At 58.2% G+C, this 20374-nt stretch overlaps 2 protein-coding genes across 2 annotated transcripts; one reads left to right on the forward strand and one right to left on the reverse strand.

The window, feature by feature from the left end:
* LOC122896066 lies at positions 1–17238 on the forward strand. The gene is made up of 10 exons (XM_044234006.1): positions 1–964; positions 1800–1922; positions 4595–4708; positions 6788–6848; positions 11951–12054; positions 15822–15972; positions 16216–16397; positions 16503–16578; positions 16670–16840; positions 17131–17238. The coding sequence occupies exons 3-10, from the start codon at positions 4671–4673 to the stop codon at positions 17236–17238; spliced, it is 891 nt and encodes a 296-aa protein (XP_044089941.1). The 5' UTR covers positions 1–964; positions 1800–1922; positions 4595–4670.
* On the reverse strand, positions 17196–19016 carry ZG16B (zymogen granule protein 16B). Its single transcript, XM_044234165.1, has 3 exons — positions 18962–19016; positions 18626–18725; positions 17196–17624 (listed from the first exon to the last, which is right to left on the reverse strand). The coding sequence occupies exons 1-3, from the start codon at positions 19014–19016 to the stop codon at positions 17282–17284; spliced, it is 498 nt and encodes a 165-aa protein (XP_044090100.1). The 3' UTR covers positions 17196–17281.
* Positions 19017–20374: the final 1358 nt, after the last annotated feature.

The following is a 20374-nucleotide window of genomic DNA, read 5'->3' on the forward strand; positions in this document are numbered from 1 at the left end:
GGCACGCCAGGGACCAGGTGTCCTGTGCACCTGTGTTTCAACATTCCGACCCCCGGCCTTTGCACTTCTTTCCTATGACCCCCTCCCACCGGAAGGCCACAGAGAGAGGAGGCGGGAGGCCCAGCGGGCTGCAGGCCCAGTCCAGGCCCCCAACCTGCCTGTTGGGTTTCCAAAACTGGGCTAGCAAGGAAAAACCCGCCCATATGAGAGTGGGGTGTCCCCTCCCTCCCCTGTGAACCAGGTCTCCTGGATTTGGGCTGAGGCAACCAGGGCCTATGCACCCCTAGGAGCGGACTCAGGAGTGACTCACTGCTGATTCTGTGAGTAGTCCTACAAGGACGGAGCAAAACAATGAGATGGGAGGTCACTAAGCCTGGCGACAAAGTGGGCTAGAGTCAGCTGGCCTGAGCCCACGGCGGGTGGCGGGGGCAAGTCCTGGGCCACAGAGGGTCTGTCAGCTAGCCCCCTTTCCCTGGGACTGCCCCTCTCCCGCCCTCTCCTCTGCAGCGGGGGCTCTGGCCTCCTGGGCTTGCCCCCCAGAGGCCCCCCCCACCCCGAGAACCTCATCCTCACCCACCTGGGGTTCCCTGCAGCCCATAGATGTGCCAGCTGAGGGCTCTGTGGTTGTGTGAACCCGATGGTGGTTCACACAAAGAGATTCATTCTAGAAGTCAAGGAAGCAGCTAGGTGCGGTCATGCCGGCGGACTGCTTACAAAGTGTCTCCAGCTAGAAATTGCCTATGAAGCGAGTTTCTGAGAAGGCAGCACGGGGTTCTGGCTGGCTTGCTTTTGGGCCCCCTTCCTAAGGAGCAGCTTCTCAAGCATTGGTTCGTGTTGTTTTGATGACCCTGGAGTTGTTACCAGACCACAGTACCTGCCTTGGGGTTGGTTTTATCAAAAAACAAACAGGGCCCCGGCCTCCTGCTCACCTGGGAACCAGCCTGGAGAGGGAGCAGTAACTCAGGTCAGCGCTGCATCCAAATCCCAGCCCTCCCTTTGTGACCCAGTCCCCTCCTTACCTGCCACTTGCCCTGCCCCCTCTCCTGCCTTCAGCCCGCCCCACCTCTTGCTATGCCTCCTCCTCCCTCTGTCCTCCAAGCTCTCCCAGCACCCCTCGCCCCTTCTTCTGCTCCTGCTGCTTCTCCTCATTCTTCCCCTCTCCGTCTTCTGTTCCTCATGTTCTCCCTGGTCCCCAGTAACAGAGGAACCCCCACAGAAGCCCCTGAGGGAGGGAACGGGTAGGGGTATTACCAGGACACTCCAGTGGGGGTGGGTTCTCTCTGAGTTGGGCTCTGAGCCTCCAGGGAGCCCCCAGCGCACCCTCCTGGAGAAGCTGGATGGCGGGCTGGGAGGGCAGGCTGGGCGCCAAGTGGGAAACCAGCACCTGGGTCCCCACCACAACACCGTATGCATTGACCCCTCTTTGCTCAGGGCTGGGGCATCCAGGAGGTGGAAACCGAGTCCACCCAGTGCCAGCAGAGAAGCCCTTTTGCTCCTGGGTTGGAGCTGGGCTAGGAACAACCCCCAAATCTGGACCACTCTGGGTGGGCAGGACTGGCTGTTTTGGCTCCATGGACCCCAGCTGCCTCTGGGGACCACAGAGTCCCTGGGTCTGCCGGTGGTCTCCTCAGAAGTCCCCGGGGCCCAGGGGGCAGCTGTCTCCACCTGCCACAGCCTCCCACACAGAACAGCCCTTCCCAGAGCTCCCCTGACCTCCCCAAGGTGACAAATGTCATTCCAGCAGGAGCTGCCTTAGCTGCGGGCTACTCAGTCTGTCCCTCCACATGCTCTCGCCTCAGGTCTTTAACCCTTGAGACGTCCACCCCCATGCCCGGGACTCCACGGTTCTGCCCGCACGTCCAGAGCAAGTGAGCACACAGGCACTGAGCCCAGCTCTTTTGCGGTGGCAGCCTCCGTGCCAGGTAAGCCCATGCCCCTCCCTTGCTTCCTCCTCTGAAGGTACTGGAAAAGCGAAAAGGTCAATTCCGCAATCTCCTGCAAGGTCACTGGAGTGTTGGTCCTGGAGAGGGAAGCAGATGTCCGGTGGGTGGTTTCTTGGGAAGATGGCTTTTTCCTGGTAAAAGGGACATACTCAGCCAACATCCTTTCCCATCCACTTCCTTCTTCTAGTCTTGGATGTTGATGTGCTGCTTAAACATCAGCAGCCATCTTATCACCATGAGGTGACAAGCTGTTACAATGACGGCAAAGATTCAGGAGCTGTAGGTGTGAGGACATGGTGGGTCCACTATCCGGTCTTTGACAGCTGCCTCCATCCGTGCATCCGTGTGCGTCCAAGCCGCTGTCGGTCCATCTTCTCTTACTTGCCACTAATTGCATTTCTAGCTGTTATACTTGCAAACCCTCTGTTTTACAATAGTTTTAGATTCGTAGAAAACTTCTTGGTTTTTTACAGAAAACTCTTTTTGTTATCATGAAAACAGTAATGTTAGATTTCGTCAATCAGGTCACATTTAGGTTTTCTTTTAAAGATTTTAATTTTTTTTAATTTTTAAATTTTATTTTTTTTATAAAGATTTTTTAAATTTATATTTGACAGAACAATCACAGTGAAGGGCAGAGGGAGAAGCAGACCCCCCTCCAAGCAGGGAACTCGAAGCGGGACTCGATCCCGGAATTATGGGATCATGACCTGAGCTGAAAGCAGATGCTTAACTGACTGAGCCACCCAGGCGCCCTAAGATTTTATTTTTAAGTAACCCCTGCATTTAGTGTGGGGCTCGAACTCACAACCCTGAGATCAAGAGTTGCTTGCTCCACCAACTGAGCCGGCCAGGCGTCCTGCACATATGAATTATCCAAATTATGAAGGCTTTGAGCTCATACCTGCCCACAAGAATCCTGGACCTGCAGAGGGCACCCCCATGCTGTTTCAGGGATCCCAAGGATGTAAAGAATTTGTCCAAGAACAAGCCTTTCCTTGTCTCTTCCCTGATTCAAGTCTCTTTGTCGGTGCTGCCGTCCCCCAAGGCACCTGAAGGAGTCTCACTGCTGCCCCAGCTGATGGGGTCCTGGCGAACTCACCAGTGTCCATGTTGAGTGCAGCCCCCCGAAATGCCCTCCAGCTGGTGGTCAGGGAAAACGCACAGTACGGCACCCGATCAATTGGGAGGATTTGCTCAGCAACTGAGAGGAGCAGACGCCCCATGAGGCCTGCAGACGCCCCGTGAGCAAGCTGAGGGGACTGGCCAGTTCCCAGGGCCGCAGGGGCGGAGAGCAGGTAGTGGCTGCCGTGGGCGCCCCCTACCACCTCTCTTGCCCTCCTGGTCTACATTCAGGCCATCAGCCAATCCTGTTGGTTTTCCTCCATCTGGGATATATGTCCAGACATGGCCACTCGTTCCTCCACCGGCCTGGTTATTCTCCACCAGGTCCTGCGTTTCGGCAGTGGCCTCCTCACTGGGCTCCCTGCTTCTGCTCTGGCTCCAGCAGCCTCGTCTCCGCACAGCTGCACAGCTCTGAGACTGGCTGTCTCCAAGCCTGAGTCTCACGCCTCCCTTCAGAACCCTCTGTGGGCTCCTCACCTCCCTCAGAGGAAATGACGTCATCCTTCTGGCCTCCCCACCCCCTCCCCCTCAGTCAGGGAGCTGTAGCTGCAGGGCTCCCAGGTGTGCACTGGAACACCACAGGCATGCTCCTGCCTCAGGGCCTTTGCACCTGCAGTCTCCGCTTCCCCCCACGTGACTGCAGGCTCCACTTCCTACAGATCTGCGCTCAGATGCCACCATGTCACCATCCTGTTTACAAAAGCAGCCTTCCCTCCCTCCCCTCTTGCTTCTTCCTTTGCACTGTTTCCTTCCCTGGGACATGTAATACTGTTTAACATACTATGTTGCAGGGCGTTTCAGTCACCCCAAAATCCTCCTTGTGCCCCTTCCTGGTCAGTTCCCCTATCCCACCTCCCAGTCCCCGAGTGACTACTGATCTGTCTTCTGTCCTTCCTGGTACTTGAGGTAAACGGAGTCACCTCTGTCCTGTCTTGGGCCTGGCTTCTTTGGCTTCAGCGGGATGCCTGTGGGGGCTCCCCCGGTGGCGGTGTGCCCCGGTGTTCCTGAGAGGCCACAGCGCTGAGAGACCTCACTCATTCTCGTGTTGATGGGCCCTTGGGTTGTTTCTGGGTTTGGCTGTTTCCCCCTAAAGCTCTGTGAACACTTGGAAGTGTTCACATGTGGGCGTGTTTTCACTTCCGCCAAGCCAACACCCGGAAGTGGAATGGCTGGGTCATAAACTGTGTGTATATTTAGTTTGTTTTTTTTTTAAGATTTTATTTCTTTATTAGAGAGAGACAAAGCAGGAAACAGGGAGAGGCAACGGAGAGGGAGAAGCAGGCTCCCCGCTGAGCCAGGAGCCCGATGTGGGGCTCGATCCCAGGACCCTGAGATCATGACCTGAGCCAAAGGCAGAACTTTAACCCACTGAGCCACTCAGGCACGCCCTATTTTTATTTTTATAGAAAATGTAGGTATGTGTTTTATGTCTTCTCCCCCCTCCTATTTGTTAGTTACTCATTTTTATTGTATTTTACAATTATATTATTGTATTTTACAAAAGCACATGCCATGATTTTTTTAAGGTTCCCAGAGCCGGTTCCAGCATGGTGAGCGCCGGGCTTCTCAGATACCAGGGGGTGCCCAGAATTCAGCCCAGTCATGACACAGTCCACCCAGGGACAGCAGCAGCCCCACAGGTGAGGGACTCAGCCCCAGCCCCTCCCCAGACGCCAGTCCCCAGTCCCGTGCTTCCATCACAGCCTGCAGAGTGGAGCGCCCCTCCTCCTCCTCGGTCCCTCCTCCCCCTCGGTCCTTCCTCCCCCTCGGTCCCTCCTCCCCAGCCCTTGCAGTGGACTAGAGCAGCTCACAGGGCTCAGGGAAACACGCACGCTTCCCAGCGCATTGATGGGTTGGACCGTGTGAAGCAGAGGCTTCCTGAGGGCCTGGGAGAGCAGCCCATCCCTGTGATGCCTGCTTTCCGACTCCCAGCAGCCAGAATGGTGGGGACACAACTGCTTGTCTGCACTACCCCACCCCGGTCTGTGCAGTCGCAGCCCGAGCGGGTCAGGACAGCGTCTGACCGTGGTAGACTGTGAAGAGGTAGTCCTTTACCCCAGGGAGTTTGAGAGGCATTTCTCCCACTTGTGCGGAGGACAGCCTAGGCTCGATTGGGGCAGTCTAGGGTGATGCCTGTCCTGCTGGGATTATTGTTAAAAAGAAATCCAGGGGGCACCTGGGTGGCCCAGTGGGTTAAAGCCTTTGCCTTCGGCTCTGGTCATGATCTCAGGGTCCTGGGATCAAGCCCCACGTCAGGCTCTCTGCTCAGCAGGGAGCCGCCTCCCCCCTCCCCGCACCCCGCTCTCTGCCTACCTCTCTGCCTACTTGTGATCGCTGTCAAATTAAAAAAAAAAAAAAAAAATCTTTAAAAAAGAAATCCCAGGCCCCAAATGGTATCACTTGGGCCAAGTCTCCCACCTGACGCGCGTGGCTCCCCCAGAAACAATCTTTTTTTAAAAGTGTTTTTTTTTAAGATTTTATTTGTTTATGAGAGAGAGAGAACACAAGCAGGGGGAGCAGCAGGCTTGCTGCTGAGCAGGGAGCCCGACTCGGGACTTGATCCCAAGCCCAGGAACATGACCTGAGCCAAAGGCAGACGCTTCAACTGAGCCACCCAGGCACCCCCAGAAACATGGTCTTAAGCGGCGGGTGGGAGCTTTTTGGCAGGCACTGGTGAGGTCATCTGCTCTCCCAAGCCTGGCCATCCCCCAAAGAAGGTGTGGAAAGCCACCTCAGACCCCTGTCCTGCCCCGGAGGGAAAGCAGCCTTCCCCGGAGCCATCCTTCCTTTCCTTCTGCTGCTCACTCCCTGCCCCCGCTTCTCCTAAACATTCTGCATTCGGTGCAGCCCAGAGCTCCCCACTGCCAGGCCCGCACATCGCTGATAACGCAAGCCAGTCTTCATGTTTCCTCCTCTGGATTTTGTTTCTTAACGTGATCTGTGTTCCCAGAAGTGTCCTTAGAGCTGGAGAATTCTGCAGTCCACCCAGCAGTGACTCAGCTGCCAGGGCTCCCGGCCTCTCAGAGCCCCCCGATTTTCAGTCTCTGCACCCCTGGCCTGTCACCATGGCTGCCAGCTGGGCATTTAGGACTGAATCTCCTCGCTCTGGCCAGTGGCACAACCACCACCTCCTACCCTCCCTGCCAGTGACCCAGGGGCTGCTCCCAGGGCCCTGGCAACCATTGCCAGCTTGGCAATGTGTGTTTGAAGCAGGGACAAAGCCAGACCTGTGGGACGGGCTCAGCATTTGGGCATTCGCACACCCTCCATCCCAATAACCTGCTTTCAGTCCAGTTAGTCCGCAGAGGGCTGGGAGAGGCAGCCATGGTGTCCCTTTGCCCCTCCTCTCCCTGGGGGTGTCTCTGAAACATTCCATGGAGGAGGGAGTTCGGGGCTGACTGGAGCCCTAGCTGGGGGAGAGGACAGTGCGGGGCAGACGTGTGGGATGGTCCTGTGGCATCGGCCCTTTGGGGCCCAGACCAGCCCCAGCAGCCTCGGGGAAGCTGCCCAGAAGGCTTGCTGCCTCAGCCACACACTGGACATGTTCGGAGATGTTCCCTGGCCCTGTCGAGTGCCCCTCGGAGCCTCTCCTCTGCTGTCCCTCCCCTCCCCACCTTCCCTCTGTCTCCTGGACAGGCCTTCCGGCCCTGCTGAGTCTGTCCCTCCTGGTGACTTCTTCTCGCTCATCACTTCTCTGTGCTCTTTTGTTAAACCTCCAGCTCTTTGCTCTGCACGAGGCCCTTCCAGAAAGCAGTGAGGAGAGGACAGGGAGGATCACAGGTAATGTCCCTCACTTCCTCGGCCTCTTTGCTGCATTTGATAATGGCCGCGTCCCAGCGTCATCCCCACCACCCAGGAGCTGCAGTTCACTGTCCAGGGCCGAGGCCCCATCTCCCAAGTGACCACTGACTGCCCAGGGCCGTGGTACCACGCCCCGTGTCCTGCGCCTGTCCATTATGGGCGTGCATGTGTGCGCAGGTCTGTGCGTGCTCCTGGGAGCCCAGAACTTCAGGGCGGTAGATAGGCAGTGAGACTACTCAGCTCCTGCCCCCCACAGGTGACTCCCGCCAACGCCTCCCACCCCCTAGCCTCCCACCTCTCCCAAGACCAATGAGAGGGAAGGAGCCCAAACCTGCCCTCAAACCCACGGGAAGATTTTCCCAGCTGTTTACCACTGCAGCCCAGACACAAGCCCCTTTGTCTCTGTCCCTCGGGCCCCCCCCAGAGGTGGTGTGTGGAGAGGATTTAGAAGACTGACCTTTCTGATTGTAACACCCCACCCCTGACCCCCACTGACTGCAGCAGACAAAGGAGGTTCTCTTGTGCTTGGGGTGGGAGTAGGGGGTCCTGGTGCCTGGTGGGGTGGGGGGTAGGGGGTCCTGGTGCCTGGCAGGGGGTGGGGTAGGCTGTCCTGTGCCCAGTGAGGAGCATAGGGGCTCCTGGAGCCTAGTGAGGGGAGCGGGTGGGTCCTGGCCCTGAGGAGGCGGGGTGGGAGGCCAGCATGGAGGGCTCTCACTCAGCCCCTTGCCCCTAGTTGCCGTGCATCCGCCCTCACAACAGAATATCTCCCAGGGGGGCACCTGGGTGGCTCAGTGGGTTAAAGCCTCTGCCTTCGGCTCAGGTCATGATCCCAGGGTTCTGGGATCGAGCCCCGCATCAGGCTCTCTGCTCCTCTCTCTGTGCCTGCCTCTCTGCCTACTTGCGATCTCTATCTGTCAAATAAATAAATAAAATCTTAAAAAAAAAAAAAAAAGAATATCTCCCGGGGTACTCCCCAGCCATGACTGATGAGTTGGTGGACCCTGGCGGGCCTGGCAGGCCCTGGGCTGAGTCTGGGCACCTCCCAGAGACACATTAGGGACAGGAGCCGCACAGCTCAATGTTGTATAAGAAGAAAAGGTTCGTGTGGCGGTGGAGCCAGTACGTGGATAAGGAAGTAGTTACATTTACTCTAATGTTCCTGAAGGCTGACTTTGGCACGAAAGCCAGCTGTGAGGAAGAGGACCCCGGCACAGGATAAACAGCCCCTTCTTCAGCCTGGACCCCAGGCTCAGGTCTGGCGGGGACCTCATCTCTGAGCTTGTTGTGAGTCACCGAGAAGGAAGTCACAGATGGGGGGACCCAGCCTGCGAGAACCCCGTGCTGTGGCGTGCTGAAGCCCCGGGCCCTTGGGGCGCAGGAACCCCCAGGAAGATGGGAGTGTAGTGCCCGCCCCGCAGGTGTGTGCCAGGGTTCGTGCAGGAGCGCTCGGGAAGCCACCGAGCGTCGGGCCTGCCCCGAGCAGGTGCATGACGGATGTTAGCGTTGCTCCGTGCGTCCGTCCACCAGTCCCCTGGTTCCAGGAGAGAGATCCATACGGACACTCGGGTGCACCCGTGTGCACTCGGGGGCCGGTGGCCTCTGGCTCAGAATTACTCTGCCCGGCGCCCCTGCCCGGCACCCCCAAGCCTCAGCTCCCACACGACCCCCTGCAAACACCTGGGGCTGCTTTTCTTGTCTCCTGTCTAGGTCCAGGTCACCCCCGGTAGCTTTTCTCCTGAACCTCTTTGGCCTCAGAGTCTTTCTTCCCTAACGCCAGCTTCTATAGCCAGGAGCCCTGTTCATCACACTTAACCCTTTATACGCCTGAATCCATCCTATTTTTTTTTAAGTTTATTTTTTAGTATTTTTTTAAAAGATTTTATTTATTTATTTGACAGACAAAGATCACAAGTAGGCAGAGAGGCAGGCAGAGAGAGAGGGAAGCAGGCTCCCTGCTGAGCAGAAAGCCCAGTGCAGGGCTCGATCCCAGGACCCTGACATCATGACCCGAGGCGAAGGCAGAGGCTTTAACACACTGAGCCACCGAGATGCCCCTATTTTTTAGTATTCTTTATACCCAACGTAAGGCTTGAACCCACAAGCCCGAGATCAAGGGTTGCGCGCTCCTCCGACTGAGCCGGCCAGGGACCCCTGCCTAAATGCATTTTAAAACCCTAGAAGTTGGTCTGCCTGGGTGGCTCAGTGGGTTAAGCATGTATCTTCAGCTCAGGTCATGATCTCCAGGTCCGGGGATCGAGCCCCGTGTCAGGCTCCCTGCTCAGTGATGAGTCTGCTTCTCCCTCTCCCTGTGCTTGTGCTCTGCCTTTCTGTTTCTCTCTCCAATGAATAAAGAAAAAATATCTTAGGGCGCCTGGGTGGCTCAGTGGGTTAAGCCATTGCCTTCGGCTCAGGTCATGATCTCAGGGTCCTGGGATCGAGTCCCGTATCGGGCTCTCTGCTCGGCGGGGAGCCTGCTTCTCTCTCTCTCTCTCTCTCTCTGCGTACTTGTGATCTCTCTCTTCCAAATAAATAAATAAAATCTTTTAAAAAAAAAATCTTGGGACGCCTGGGTGGCTCAGTTGGTTAAGCAGCTGCCTTCGGCTCAGGTCATGATCCCAGGGTCCTGGGATCGAGTCCCACATCGGGCTCCTTGCTCGGCAGGGAGCCTGCTTCTCCCTCTGCCTCTGCCTGCCTCTCTGTCTGCCTGTGCTCACTCGCTCTCTCTGTCTCTGACAAATAAATAAATAAAATCTTTAAAAAAAAATTAAATTAAAAAAAAAAATCTTAAAATAGAACACTGGAAGTAGATACACCAGAATGTCAGCAGTGGGTCCCTCTGGGTAGTGGGACTTCTTTCCAGTGTAATTCCTGCAGTGTACACGTAGGACTTTCGTAACGAGAAAAAACATTCCAGAACTGCATTTCATGGAAGAGTTGATGGCAGCTTCTGTTCCCTCTCCCCCAGCTGCCAGTGTTTTGCCAATTTGGGAACATCCGAAATGTCTCTAGCCTCTTCATCGAGAGACCTTGGTGTCACGGTGGCAGGGACCTTTCAGACTTCCAGTGACAAAGTTAAGGCCTCGGAGAAAATGCTTCCACGGAACAGACACACCGGGCGCACGTCCCTGGGGGGCCCGAGGGTGCGCCCAGGCCGCCCCAGATGAGGCCGGGAACGGGCCGGAGCTCTCCTTACAGAGTCGTCAGCAAGTCACCCGCTGCTCCCTTCACCTCATACACCGGATGACAGCCAGAGGAAAAGGGAGCTCCGTATAAAATACCAAACAACTGGGCAAAGGTTCAGTGTGAGACGTCAGCGAGGAAGACCAGGGGAGCGGGCAACAGAGGTGTAGAAAGACATTCTGTGGCGGCAGTGCCCGAATGGCCTAAATGTGGGAGCTTGACAATGCCAAGTGCTGGCCGCCTGGAGGGCGCGGGTGCTGCCATCGGGAACGCAGAATGGCCCCACCACCCCGCTGTCGCTTGGCTGATCCGCGGACAGATGCACATGGTGCAACGCTCGACGGGGAGGGAACCAGTGAGGTCTGAGTGACAGGGACAAACCTCTGAGCCAGAGCGCTGGGCAGAGGAGGCCAGACATATAGGAGCACATACCAGGGCCGCCTGGGTGGCTCAGTTGGTTAAGCGGCTGCCTTTGGCTCAGGTCATGATCCCAGCATCCTGGGATCGGGTCCCACATCGGGCTCCTTGCTCGGTGGGGGGCCTGCTTCTCCCTCTGCCTCTGCTGCCACTCTGCCTGCCTGTGTTCTCTCTCTCTCTCTCTCTGGCAAATAAATAAATAAAATCTTAAAAAAAAAAAAAAAAAAGGATCACATACCATGTGACCTTGCTGATTTGAAGTTTTAGAGAAGACAACACAATTTAGAGGGAGAAAACAAACCAGATGAGTGGTTCTCTGGACCTGGATTTGGGAGAAGATGGGCTCCAGGGGCCCTGCAGCGGTGACAGACACTTTCTCTGTTTTGAGTGTAGTGGCAGTGACGCCGCTGGGTACGTCCGTCAAATTTTTATCAGACTTCACTGTGAACGTAGATGCGTTTCACTGCGTGCGTTTCACTTTGAGTGGGAAACCAGAACAGGAAAACTCAACGGGAACGCGGCTGACCCTCAGCACTGTCGCGGGCCCCAGACCTAACTCGACAAAACCATCCGCAGACACCACGGCAGGGAGCAGGCTTCTCTGTGCAACCGGCCTGAGGTCCATCAGACAGCTGGGAAGTACCCGGAGTGAACGCTTCCTGGGTTTGGGGTCTGGGGCCCCCGTCGGAGCACTGAGGAGCTTCTGGGGCTGGGGGACGGCGGCAATGCCATATGACAACACAACGGCAACGGCAACGGCATATGCTTTAAAATGGCTCCGTGGCAAATCTCATGTGTCTTTCACCACAATAAAAGTATCTGCCAGCCTCGTGCAGCTGTGAATTGATGGGGAAAGCGTCACTGAACACCCCTTCGCCGGAAAGCCCAGAGCGATGGGGACCGGGGTCGGGGAGCGGGATCCCAGAGAAGATACTCTGGGCCCAAAGGCATGCCGGGATGGGGGCTCAGACCTCCGGCTGTGAGGTTTGGAGCTCCAGGGAGATGGACACCACTCTGGACGCCATCAGACTCACGAGGGGTGGAAGGGAGCGGGGCTGTGGGACAGACCGAAGCACCTATCCCATGGTTCTCAGCCTTGGCCTCCTGCAGTTTGGGGGCAGAGAGTTCTTTTTTGCCTCTGTGTTTGTGGGGGCCATCCTGTGTGTTCTAGGGTATGTGCCAATGTCCCTGGCCTCTATCTCCACGAGGTCTGTGACACCTACTCGGTTGTGACAACCCAAAATGTCTCCCAACATGGCCGGAAGTCCCCTGTGGGCACCATCACCCCCAGTGGGAACCACGGCCCTAAGCCGAGGGGGTTGGCCCTAGCCGTGGGACAGTCTGTGGCTCTCTCCATGAAGCTGAGTTCCCGGACAGAGAGTCTCCCCAGGGTCGGGGGCCCGTTCTGCCCCGTCCCGGTCCTCCCTGGAGAAGCGCCCTGTCTATAAAACTGAGCTTCATACCGAATCACCCTCTGTCACCAGAGAAGTCCCTGTGACCCGCTGGTCCTCTTGTGCAGCCTCCTGATGGACCCAAGGCCCTGGAAACAGCGAGCAAGCCCGTCATCTAGGACCCTGACGTCGTGCAGGTAGGGAGCTGCTGGCTGTGGGCTTCTGGCCTCCTCATCCACGAGCTCAGGTCTGAGGCTCTGTTCGGGCATGTGTGTGCCTGCGGGGACCCCAGCTCTGGCGTGTGGAAGGCTCACCCATTACTTCCCCTCCTGGGCTCCCCGTCGGCTCATCTGTAAAACCGGGCGAACGTCGCTCACTCGCTGTAGGATCAGATGAGACGATAGCCCAGTGCTCAGCTGGGTGATGGGGCAATGGTGACGATAAAGAAAGCTCTGGCTGCCTGGTCCCTGGGGCAGTCCTGGTTCTTAGCCAGACTAGATCCCGGCCCTCCCTCCCTCCCTCCTTCCCAGAAGGTGCCTCCAGGAGGCGGAAAGGAGGAACCTGAAAGGGCAGCCAAACCCGCAAAAGGGTTCCCAGCCTGGGGCTCAGCTGTGGAACCACGAGCCCTTTGTCAGCAGCCTCCGGGTGCCCTTTCCTGAGAGCAGCTGGCTGGAGGGCTCAGCTGGGCCCTCTGGGCCCCCGGCCCCCACTCCTGTCATCCCAGCAGCCCTACGGGGAGACTCTCCCAGGCCTTGGGGGGAGGCTGCCCATTGCCACCCTGGCCCCCTCCCCAGGGTTGGCTGCCCCTTCCCGTCAGCCATGAGTCCCAGGGGCGGGGAGCCCCCGGGCATATCCTATAGGGACGAGTGGGTGGTGCCCCTGCTCTGGCATCGGAGGGAGCCAGGGGCATGTGGCTGCGCACTGGGAGACCTTCAGGAGAAGCAGGGCCAGGGAAGGGGGCAGGAGCTGGCTGGGAGGGACAAGGAGCCCAGGGGCGCCAGGAGCCCAATGTCGAGTGTCTGTCCTCTGGCATGTCTGTGGGGGTGGGATGGGCAGCAGTGAAGGTCCTGCTCACGACTTGTCCCTGGGATTGAGTCTGGCCTTGGCCACTGACTTCCTGAGTGACCTCAGGGAAGGTGCTAAATGTGTCCCCAGCTTATTCTTCAGCTGTGAGATGGGAATGAAGCAGGGATGTGACGTTGTGAGGCCTGGGCCGAGGGAGTGCTGGGACAGCAGGCCACCTATGAGTCCCTGGAAGCTGCAGCGGGGAGGGGACTGCAGATGAGCTTAGGCAAGTAAATCCCTGGGGCGGAAAGTGTTCGACATCTCTGCCCCCTCGAGGGGCCCGTCTCAGGCAGGACCTGTCTGCTTTCTAACTCGCCTCCGTCCAGGGCTCGGCTGGCGCAGCTTGGGTGCTCAGAGCCAACACGAGCCCCTCAGCTTTGGGCTATCCCTCGCCTCGGTTAATGTCACCATGGGTGACCATCCCTCCCCACCCCTCCTTTGCTCTCCCCATGTCCTATGGGCTTGGCTGGGCTGTAGGGCTCACTTCCTGGGGGCTGGGAGCTGGAACGCAGCAAGTGTCCGTGCCAGAGGTGCCATCTTCAGTGCCCCTCACGGTGGGGGCGGTTGGGCAGCGCCCGGGCAAGGGGCTCAGCCCACGTGCAGCTGGCGGGACCTGCATGGCATTGGGAGGCGAGGCCGGAGCAGAAGAGGAGGCATGATTGGCCCATCTGGGGACTGGCTCAGGGAGCAGGGTGGAGAGGGGCCTCAGGAAACAGTCTCTTCTTGGACCCGCTGCGGACTTCGAATGCCCAGCGTACAGTGAAAACACAGGGCTCCTTGAGTCACACTTGTCAAGAACTTCAGGATGATGACGTCAGAGCACCCAGCCAAAGGGGGGCCCTTCTGTGCAGCTGTGTGGGTGACACCCCATGACACTGTCCTGGGTGCCATCTTCTCATTAAGTCCCTGAAGCCTGTAGGAAACACGGGTTCCCCTCATGTCCTTGTGTCCAGCCTGTAGGACCTCTCCCTCCCAACCTCGCCTCTGCCTCCTGGGAGTTCCTTCTGTGTCCTGTTGCTCCTGACCTTGAGGCCTAAGTCCCACGTGCCTCCTGGCCTCTCTGGTCCTGCCTGCAGCCCACTCCCCCACCCCCCCAAAACTTGGCCCCTCCCTGCCCCTCCCCCAGCTGTCCCGCGTGCAGCCTGGCACACCTGCCCAGTGACAGAGGTGACAGAGCTGGACCCGCCCTCTCTCCTTTCTGTCCCCCCTCACCCCCGCCCCCGCCCCCGCCTCTCGTCTTCAAGACACACCTTCGAGACACACCTGCCCTTTAGAGGCACTGAGGGAGCTCCCACGGATACGTGGGGCAGAGGAGAGTAGGGGAGAGCTGGGGATCCAGATCTAGGCAAGGGCTGAGCAAAACTCGGGGCTCCAGAGGGTCCCCAGATATGCTGACTCTGCAGTACTTCCCGAAGCTGAAGCCACCGGAGCAGGCCTGACCTGGGCCCCCTGCCCCCCCATGGCCTGGGGTGCTGGAGGGAGGAGGGAAGGATACAGGCTTTGGGGCAGGCTGCTGATAAAAGCACTAAAAGCTCAGGAAGGATCGTAAGTGCGGGGCATCAGGATGGGAGCGAGTGAAGGATCCCCTTTCTGGGGCCTCAGGGTCTCAGAGGTCAGCGGCAGGCACCCCCTCAGGAGAACGCTCAGTCCCCAGACCTCCCTGGGTCTCCGCTCGTCACACTCAACTCCGTCCCCTCCACGGGTCCCTTGCCCTGTCCCAGAAGGGCCCATGTTCCCGATGGTTCCATTCCCGACCGCTCCCACTGGCTTGTCTCAGGACCCCTCCTCTGGCAGCACACAACGTGTCTTGGGTTAGGGTTGCCAGATCCAGCAAATGAAAATACAGAACCCCCAGTTAAATTTGAATTCCAGGAAAACACAAAAAAATCTTTAGTATACGTATATCCAGTGCAGTGTCTGGGATATACTTATATTTTAAAATAAATAAATATATATATTTATATATATATTCTTATATATATATTTATATATTCTTATATATATATTCTTATATATATATATATATTTAGGATGTAGTTACACTTTTATTTTTTTTTTAAGATTTTATTTATTTATTTGACAGACAAAGATCACAAGTAGGCAGAGAGGCAGGCAGAGAGAGAGAGCGAAAACAGGCTCCCCCTGAGCAGAGAACCCGATGCAGGGCTCGATCCCAGGACCCTGGGATCATGACCCGAGCCGAAGGCAGAGGCTTTAACCCACTGAGGCACCCAGGTGCCCCTGTAGTTACACTTTTAAAAATGCAGTGGTTGATACTTACTTCGGTAAAACATTATTTATTTATCTGAAATGCTGAAATTTGTGTATCTGGCAACCTTCCTTGAGAGGCATCTGGGAATATCAGAGTGGGAAGGAGCAGGAGCTGGGAGCATTCTGGAGCTTGGCAGGATGGCCGTCGGGTCATCTCTCGGCCTGTGCTTTGCAGTCAGTGGGTCTGACTGCCCAGAGCCAGCCCCTTTGTCTGCGTCTCCTCCTTCTCCAGCCCCTGCCCTTCTCGCCCGTCCTCCTCCCTTCCCCTCTGATCTGGTCACAAGGCAGCGACTGCTTACCCTATTCAACACCATCCCATTTCTGACCGTCCTTGTTGCCATACAGGGGTGGGAGGCCACTGGGAGGTAGGGTCCCCCCTTGAAGCGGCCAGCCCTGAGAAAGTCCCCTTTGGAAACGGTCAGGAGTCTCCTACTGAAAACAGATTTTCCTTTGAGCAATCCAGGGGCAAGAAATGACGCTTGACCTCGGGTACCGGGGAGCCGCTGTCGAGGGAGGGTGGAGAGCCCCAGCCCAGGGGCTTTTCTACAACACTGGAGGAAAACAGTCAGATGAGCTCGTCAAAATGTGTCCTCGCACGTATTCTCCAAATCCCCTTTACTACCCACAGATCCCGGGGCACGTCTGAAAATGCCTGTAACTTTGAAGTCCGGACAAGTGTCATTGTCAAGGTCATGGGCACTGCTGATGAGCTTGGTGTGGTCACACGCACATGTGAAGGAAACACCAAATTTCCAGGAGAAAACACCCAAAATAAACAGGTATCTTTCCCCCCACCCCCAGCAGCCACATTCATGGATTCTCTGAAATTGCCCATGGAGCCCAGACGAGAACCACAAAGTGGGTCCCAAGCAACCTTTCAAAGGGTAAGAAGCAGAACAGAGAAAAATGTCAGCAAGGGTCTGGGGTTCCTAGCCCAAGTGAACCCCGGCCTTGCTGCCCGCCACTGTGTGACGCAGGCCAGGCTGCTGGGCTCTCTGTGCCTCAGTTCGCTCGTTTTCCAGGCAGGAGCTGCTGGAGGCCTGTGCCCACGGGGTCACTCGGGTGCAGCCAGACCCGACAGCCCGCGCCGGCAGCCAGACTTGGCTGTGCATGTGCTCAGTGGCGCAGTGCAGAACCTGCCTTCCTGCGGTCACCGTCCCCCAGTGTTTGGAAGCCCTGTCTCTGGAGGTCGCTGGGACTCGAGGTAAGCTCTCACGTGGGATCCCAGGCTCGGGATGGGGCACACAAAGAACGGGCGTGCCCGGGGTCTGCACGAGATCCCAGGCTGCTCTCACAATCACACTTCCAGGAGCCTGTCTTCAGCTGCCTTCGCCCTGCTGGTCGCTCTGCCGGGAATGCCCTCAGCTCTGTCTCCACCAGGCCAGGTGTCCCTCTACCTGCAGGCCCAGATGCTGCCTCCTTTCAGAAGGGGTGGCGGGGCCACTAGGAGGTAGGGTCCCCCCTTGAAGGAGGGAGGATCCCTGGAGGCAGGGTCCCTGCAGCACGCCCCCAATTCCTCTGCCTCTACGCAGGTGCCGGACTCAGTGCCCTGCCTCTGTCCCCGTGAATGCAGCTGCCACCACCTGCTTCTGCTTCCACCCCACACAGGGCACCCTTCAGCCGGACCCCTGGCCTCTTCTCTTAACCGTGAGGGTCTGGGGGAGGCCAGGCCCCGGCAGAGGTGCACTCAGCGAGCGGGGATGTGAATGGCTGGCTTCCCTGAGTCCTGTCACCCACTCGGTGAAGACCAGGACTGAGCCTGGGCCGTCAGAGGCCCATGGACGGGCTTGGGGTCAGGACGGGGTAGGGGGCGTCCTTGGAGCCCAGACTCCAGAAAGATGGGAGATCTCCGAGGCCCAAGGTCTACACAGGCAGAATCCCCGAGGCCTGGGGCGTCAGACCTGCTCCTTCCGCACCCTGCACCTCTACTCCGGAAGCCTTGTCCCCTGCCAGCCGGGAAAGCTTCGGTCACACCCCGGGCCCAAGGACCACACATGGAGCCGCCGTTCTCGCAGAAGCATTATTTATTGCCAGATTCCAGCTGAGGTCAACTCAGCTCCCCTCAGCCCCCTCGGCTCACCGGGAGCCCTACTTGCATGCAGTCGAGGTAGGGGGTGATGCAGTGGTCTCCTCCTCCTCGGGAGGGTAGTCCCAGTGAAAGCAGAGGCCCGAAAGGCCTAAAATCTTATGCTGACCACAGATTCCTGTGAGCACCTTCCCATCCCCACCGGCCAAGAAGGTGTTGCCACTTTCCCGCCCAAACGTGGCATAGCGCCCCCAGTCTGTGGATATGAACAGGAACCGGATAAACACCCTGTAGGAGCCAGAGATGGTATCGATGTGTTCTCCCGGCTGCAGGAGGAACTCCTGGGTCATCCCACCCGAGGCGCCAAACACCGGGCCCCAGGAGTTGCCACATCGCACCTGGATGCTGGGAGACAGGGTTGGGGGTGGGTAGCTGGAGGCCAGAGCCGGGCTCTCCGGGCACTCCGTCCCCTTGTGAGGACAGCAGTCCCCTCACTGCCGGTAAACATCCCCAGCCCGCGGACAGAGCTGTCGCCCTCACACCCCTGCTCTGATGCTTTTGGGCCTTGTGGGCTTGGGCTGGTCACCCAGCCTCTCTAGGCCTTGGTTTCCTTATCTGAAAGTGGTTTGGGGGCAGTCAGCGAGATCATTCATAAGGGACCCCACGGGCGGTGTCAGCTGCTATCACTGCACACAGTGGGGAGCTGTCCCTAGACCCAGCTTGGACTTTGAGCCCCAGTTACTGACTAGACCAGGTCCCAGGCCTGAGAAGCAGACGACGCCCGTGGTCACCTGGGGAGTCCGACTAGCTCTGCCCCGCTGACCTCCCTGTTCCCTCCACACGCCTGTTCCCTCCACACGCCTCCTCCTGCTGGCCCCACCCGCGCTCTGTCCCCTCTGACACCTACTGCTCTCACCGGGACCCTGGGTATGCAGACTACGGATCCGCCCGGGCCTGGAGCAAGGTTAGGGCAGGGACCAACTCTGGGCCTTCACACATTTCTGCTGACTTGTGTCCCTCCAGTATCCTTTCTGACGTCCCTGCCTTTCCTCCGACTCTCCCCTGGACAGCCCACCCCCAGGCTCCCCGTTGGGCATCTGGAGCAGAGTATCTCGAGCCTCTCGGACTGAGAGGCTGTTTGGGGTTGAAGGGAGAAAGGAGGGAGGAGCATCATCTCCCCCTCTTTTTAGATCAGCCCAGGGAAGCCAGCGGGACTTGCAGACAACGGGAGGGGCTGACGTGCAGGCGAGGGGGCGTTGAACGGGGACAAGCAGGGAACTGGTGGCTGTCGGCTCCGCAACTCCCAGGGTCATCCCCAGCCCCCACGCAGGGAAGCGGGGACAAGGTGCGAAGCCCCCTCCACCGGCTGCTGAGGCCGTGGCGATGGGGCTCCGGGCCCTACTCACCTCTTCACCAGGCCAATGAGACCCACGGCCACCCGGACTCCGGTGATTTCACAGTCACTGGAGGTGCTGAAATATGTGCCTCCTCCGACCCCATACATCTCTAGAGGGACAAGGGGACCAGCAGGGGAAGAGAAGGGCACCACAGGCCGGGGAGCATGTCCCTGCCCCGAGCTGGACACAGCCCTTCAGACAGCTACGAGGCTCCAGGACTGGAGTCGTCGGTCTGTGGCGAAGGGTGAGTGTGGCCTTCCCGGGGGACGGGCTGGGGCGGAGGTGAGGATGCACCCCCCCCACAGTGGGCCGCAAGCTGGGAGGGTCAGACTCAGTGAGACTTACGCTCTGCCCAGCAGGTGGCGCTCCACAGGAGGCAGAGAGTCAGCCCCAGCAGCATGGCCTCTGGATGGTGAGTCCCAAGGCTCCTGGAGGAAAGAGGACAGGCCCCTGCCTCTGAGGGGGGCCCCCATCGGACCTCGCCAGGTCCCATCGTGGAAGGGGAGCGCCACCATACCTGACCGTGAGTCTTGTCGCCCAGTCCCAGTGGCACAATGCCTTGTGCCTGGGCACTCTCCCCCCGGCCCTTTATACCCACCCCATCCCCGTGGGCCCCCATCCAGAAGGAAGGAGTGAGGGCCACGGGGGGAGCAGGAAGGAATGGCGGTGAGGGCTCTTCCTGGGGGAATCCCAGAGCCGTCCTGGGGGAGGCTCCCGGACACGCTGTGTTTATTATCTTGGCTTCATGGCCTACACAAACAAAATGGGACAGTGATGAGCATTTCTCTGCTACCTCCGGGTCTCCCTCCTCAGCACCTGGACTAGAACGGCACTTTAAATGGGGGGGTTGCTGAGACCCCTCCACCAGCTTGGCCAGACAGGTCTGCACCCCATGGAGGACCTGCAGTCGGGTGCCCACCAGGGCTCCTGCCTTGTGCAGAACTGGCCCCAGGACCTCGTTCAGGCCTTTGTGGAGCTTGGGGTCTCATGGGCTTCCAGGAGCTCAGGCCCAGCTGCCCCCGGACCGTCAGAGAGAGCTGGACCTTGTGCCCAGCTGCAGGTGGAAGACCCCCAGAGGCCAGTCCCTCCATGGTGTGTCACTTGGAAGACAGTGACGGTCTTTGCTTTGTGTCCGGAGCAGATGGCGCCGGGACAGGCTGGCCGCAACAGGCCTTGGGATGACCCAGGCGCAGAGGATTGGGGAGCGGGCGATTCTCTAGGCCAGTGCCCCTGGGCACTCCTGACGTCAGGCTTAAGGGTCAGACATACCTGGGAGGTAATGGGCCACTTGTCGAGGACTGCGGGTCTCAGGCCCCTGCCAGCGCCGCCGCAGGAGCCAGACTGCGTCTAGATCTTGGCTTTCGTGAGTGTGGGGCTTGCTGCTGGGAGCTCCCACCACCTCAACAGACTATCAGGTCATCTGCTGTCCGTGGGCTGCGGTACAGCCTCCTCGTGGGCGTTAGGAGAATTCGGGGGGCCTTCTCCTGCAAGGGCCCGACCATCCGGGCCTTATCTGTGCTGCCAGGTGGACGGGGTCGTTTTGGGCCATGTCCTCTGAAATCGCTAAAGATCAGAAACAACACGCTTGTCCATTTGGTGACCAGACACATAAATGATGGTGTTGGCAGTGCAGGGGAGCACTCCGTGGGCTCAGGAAAGGAGGGATGCGTGGCCTGGGCCAGGAGCCAGGCTCAGCACAGATTGGGTGTTCGGAAAGGTCCCATCAGGTTATAAGAAGTGGGTGCTGAGAATGGCCTT

The sequence above is a fragment of the Neovison vison genome, chromosome 14 (genome assembly GCF_020171115.1).
Source record: "Neovison vison isolate M4711 chromosome 14, ASM_NN_V1, whole genome shotgun sequence".
Taxonomy (NCBI): domain Eukaryota; kingdom Metazoa; phylum Chordata; class Mammalia; order Carnivora; family Mustelidae; genus Neogale; species Neogale vison.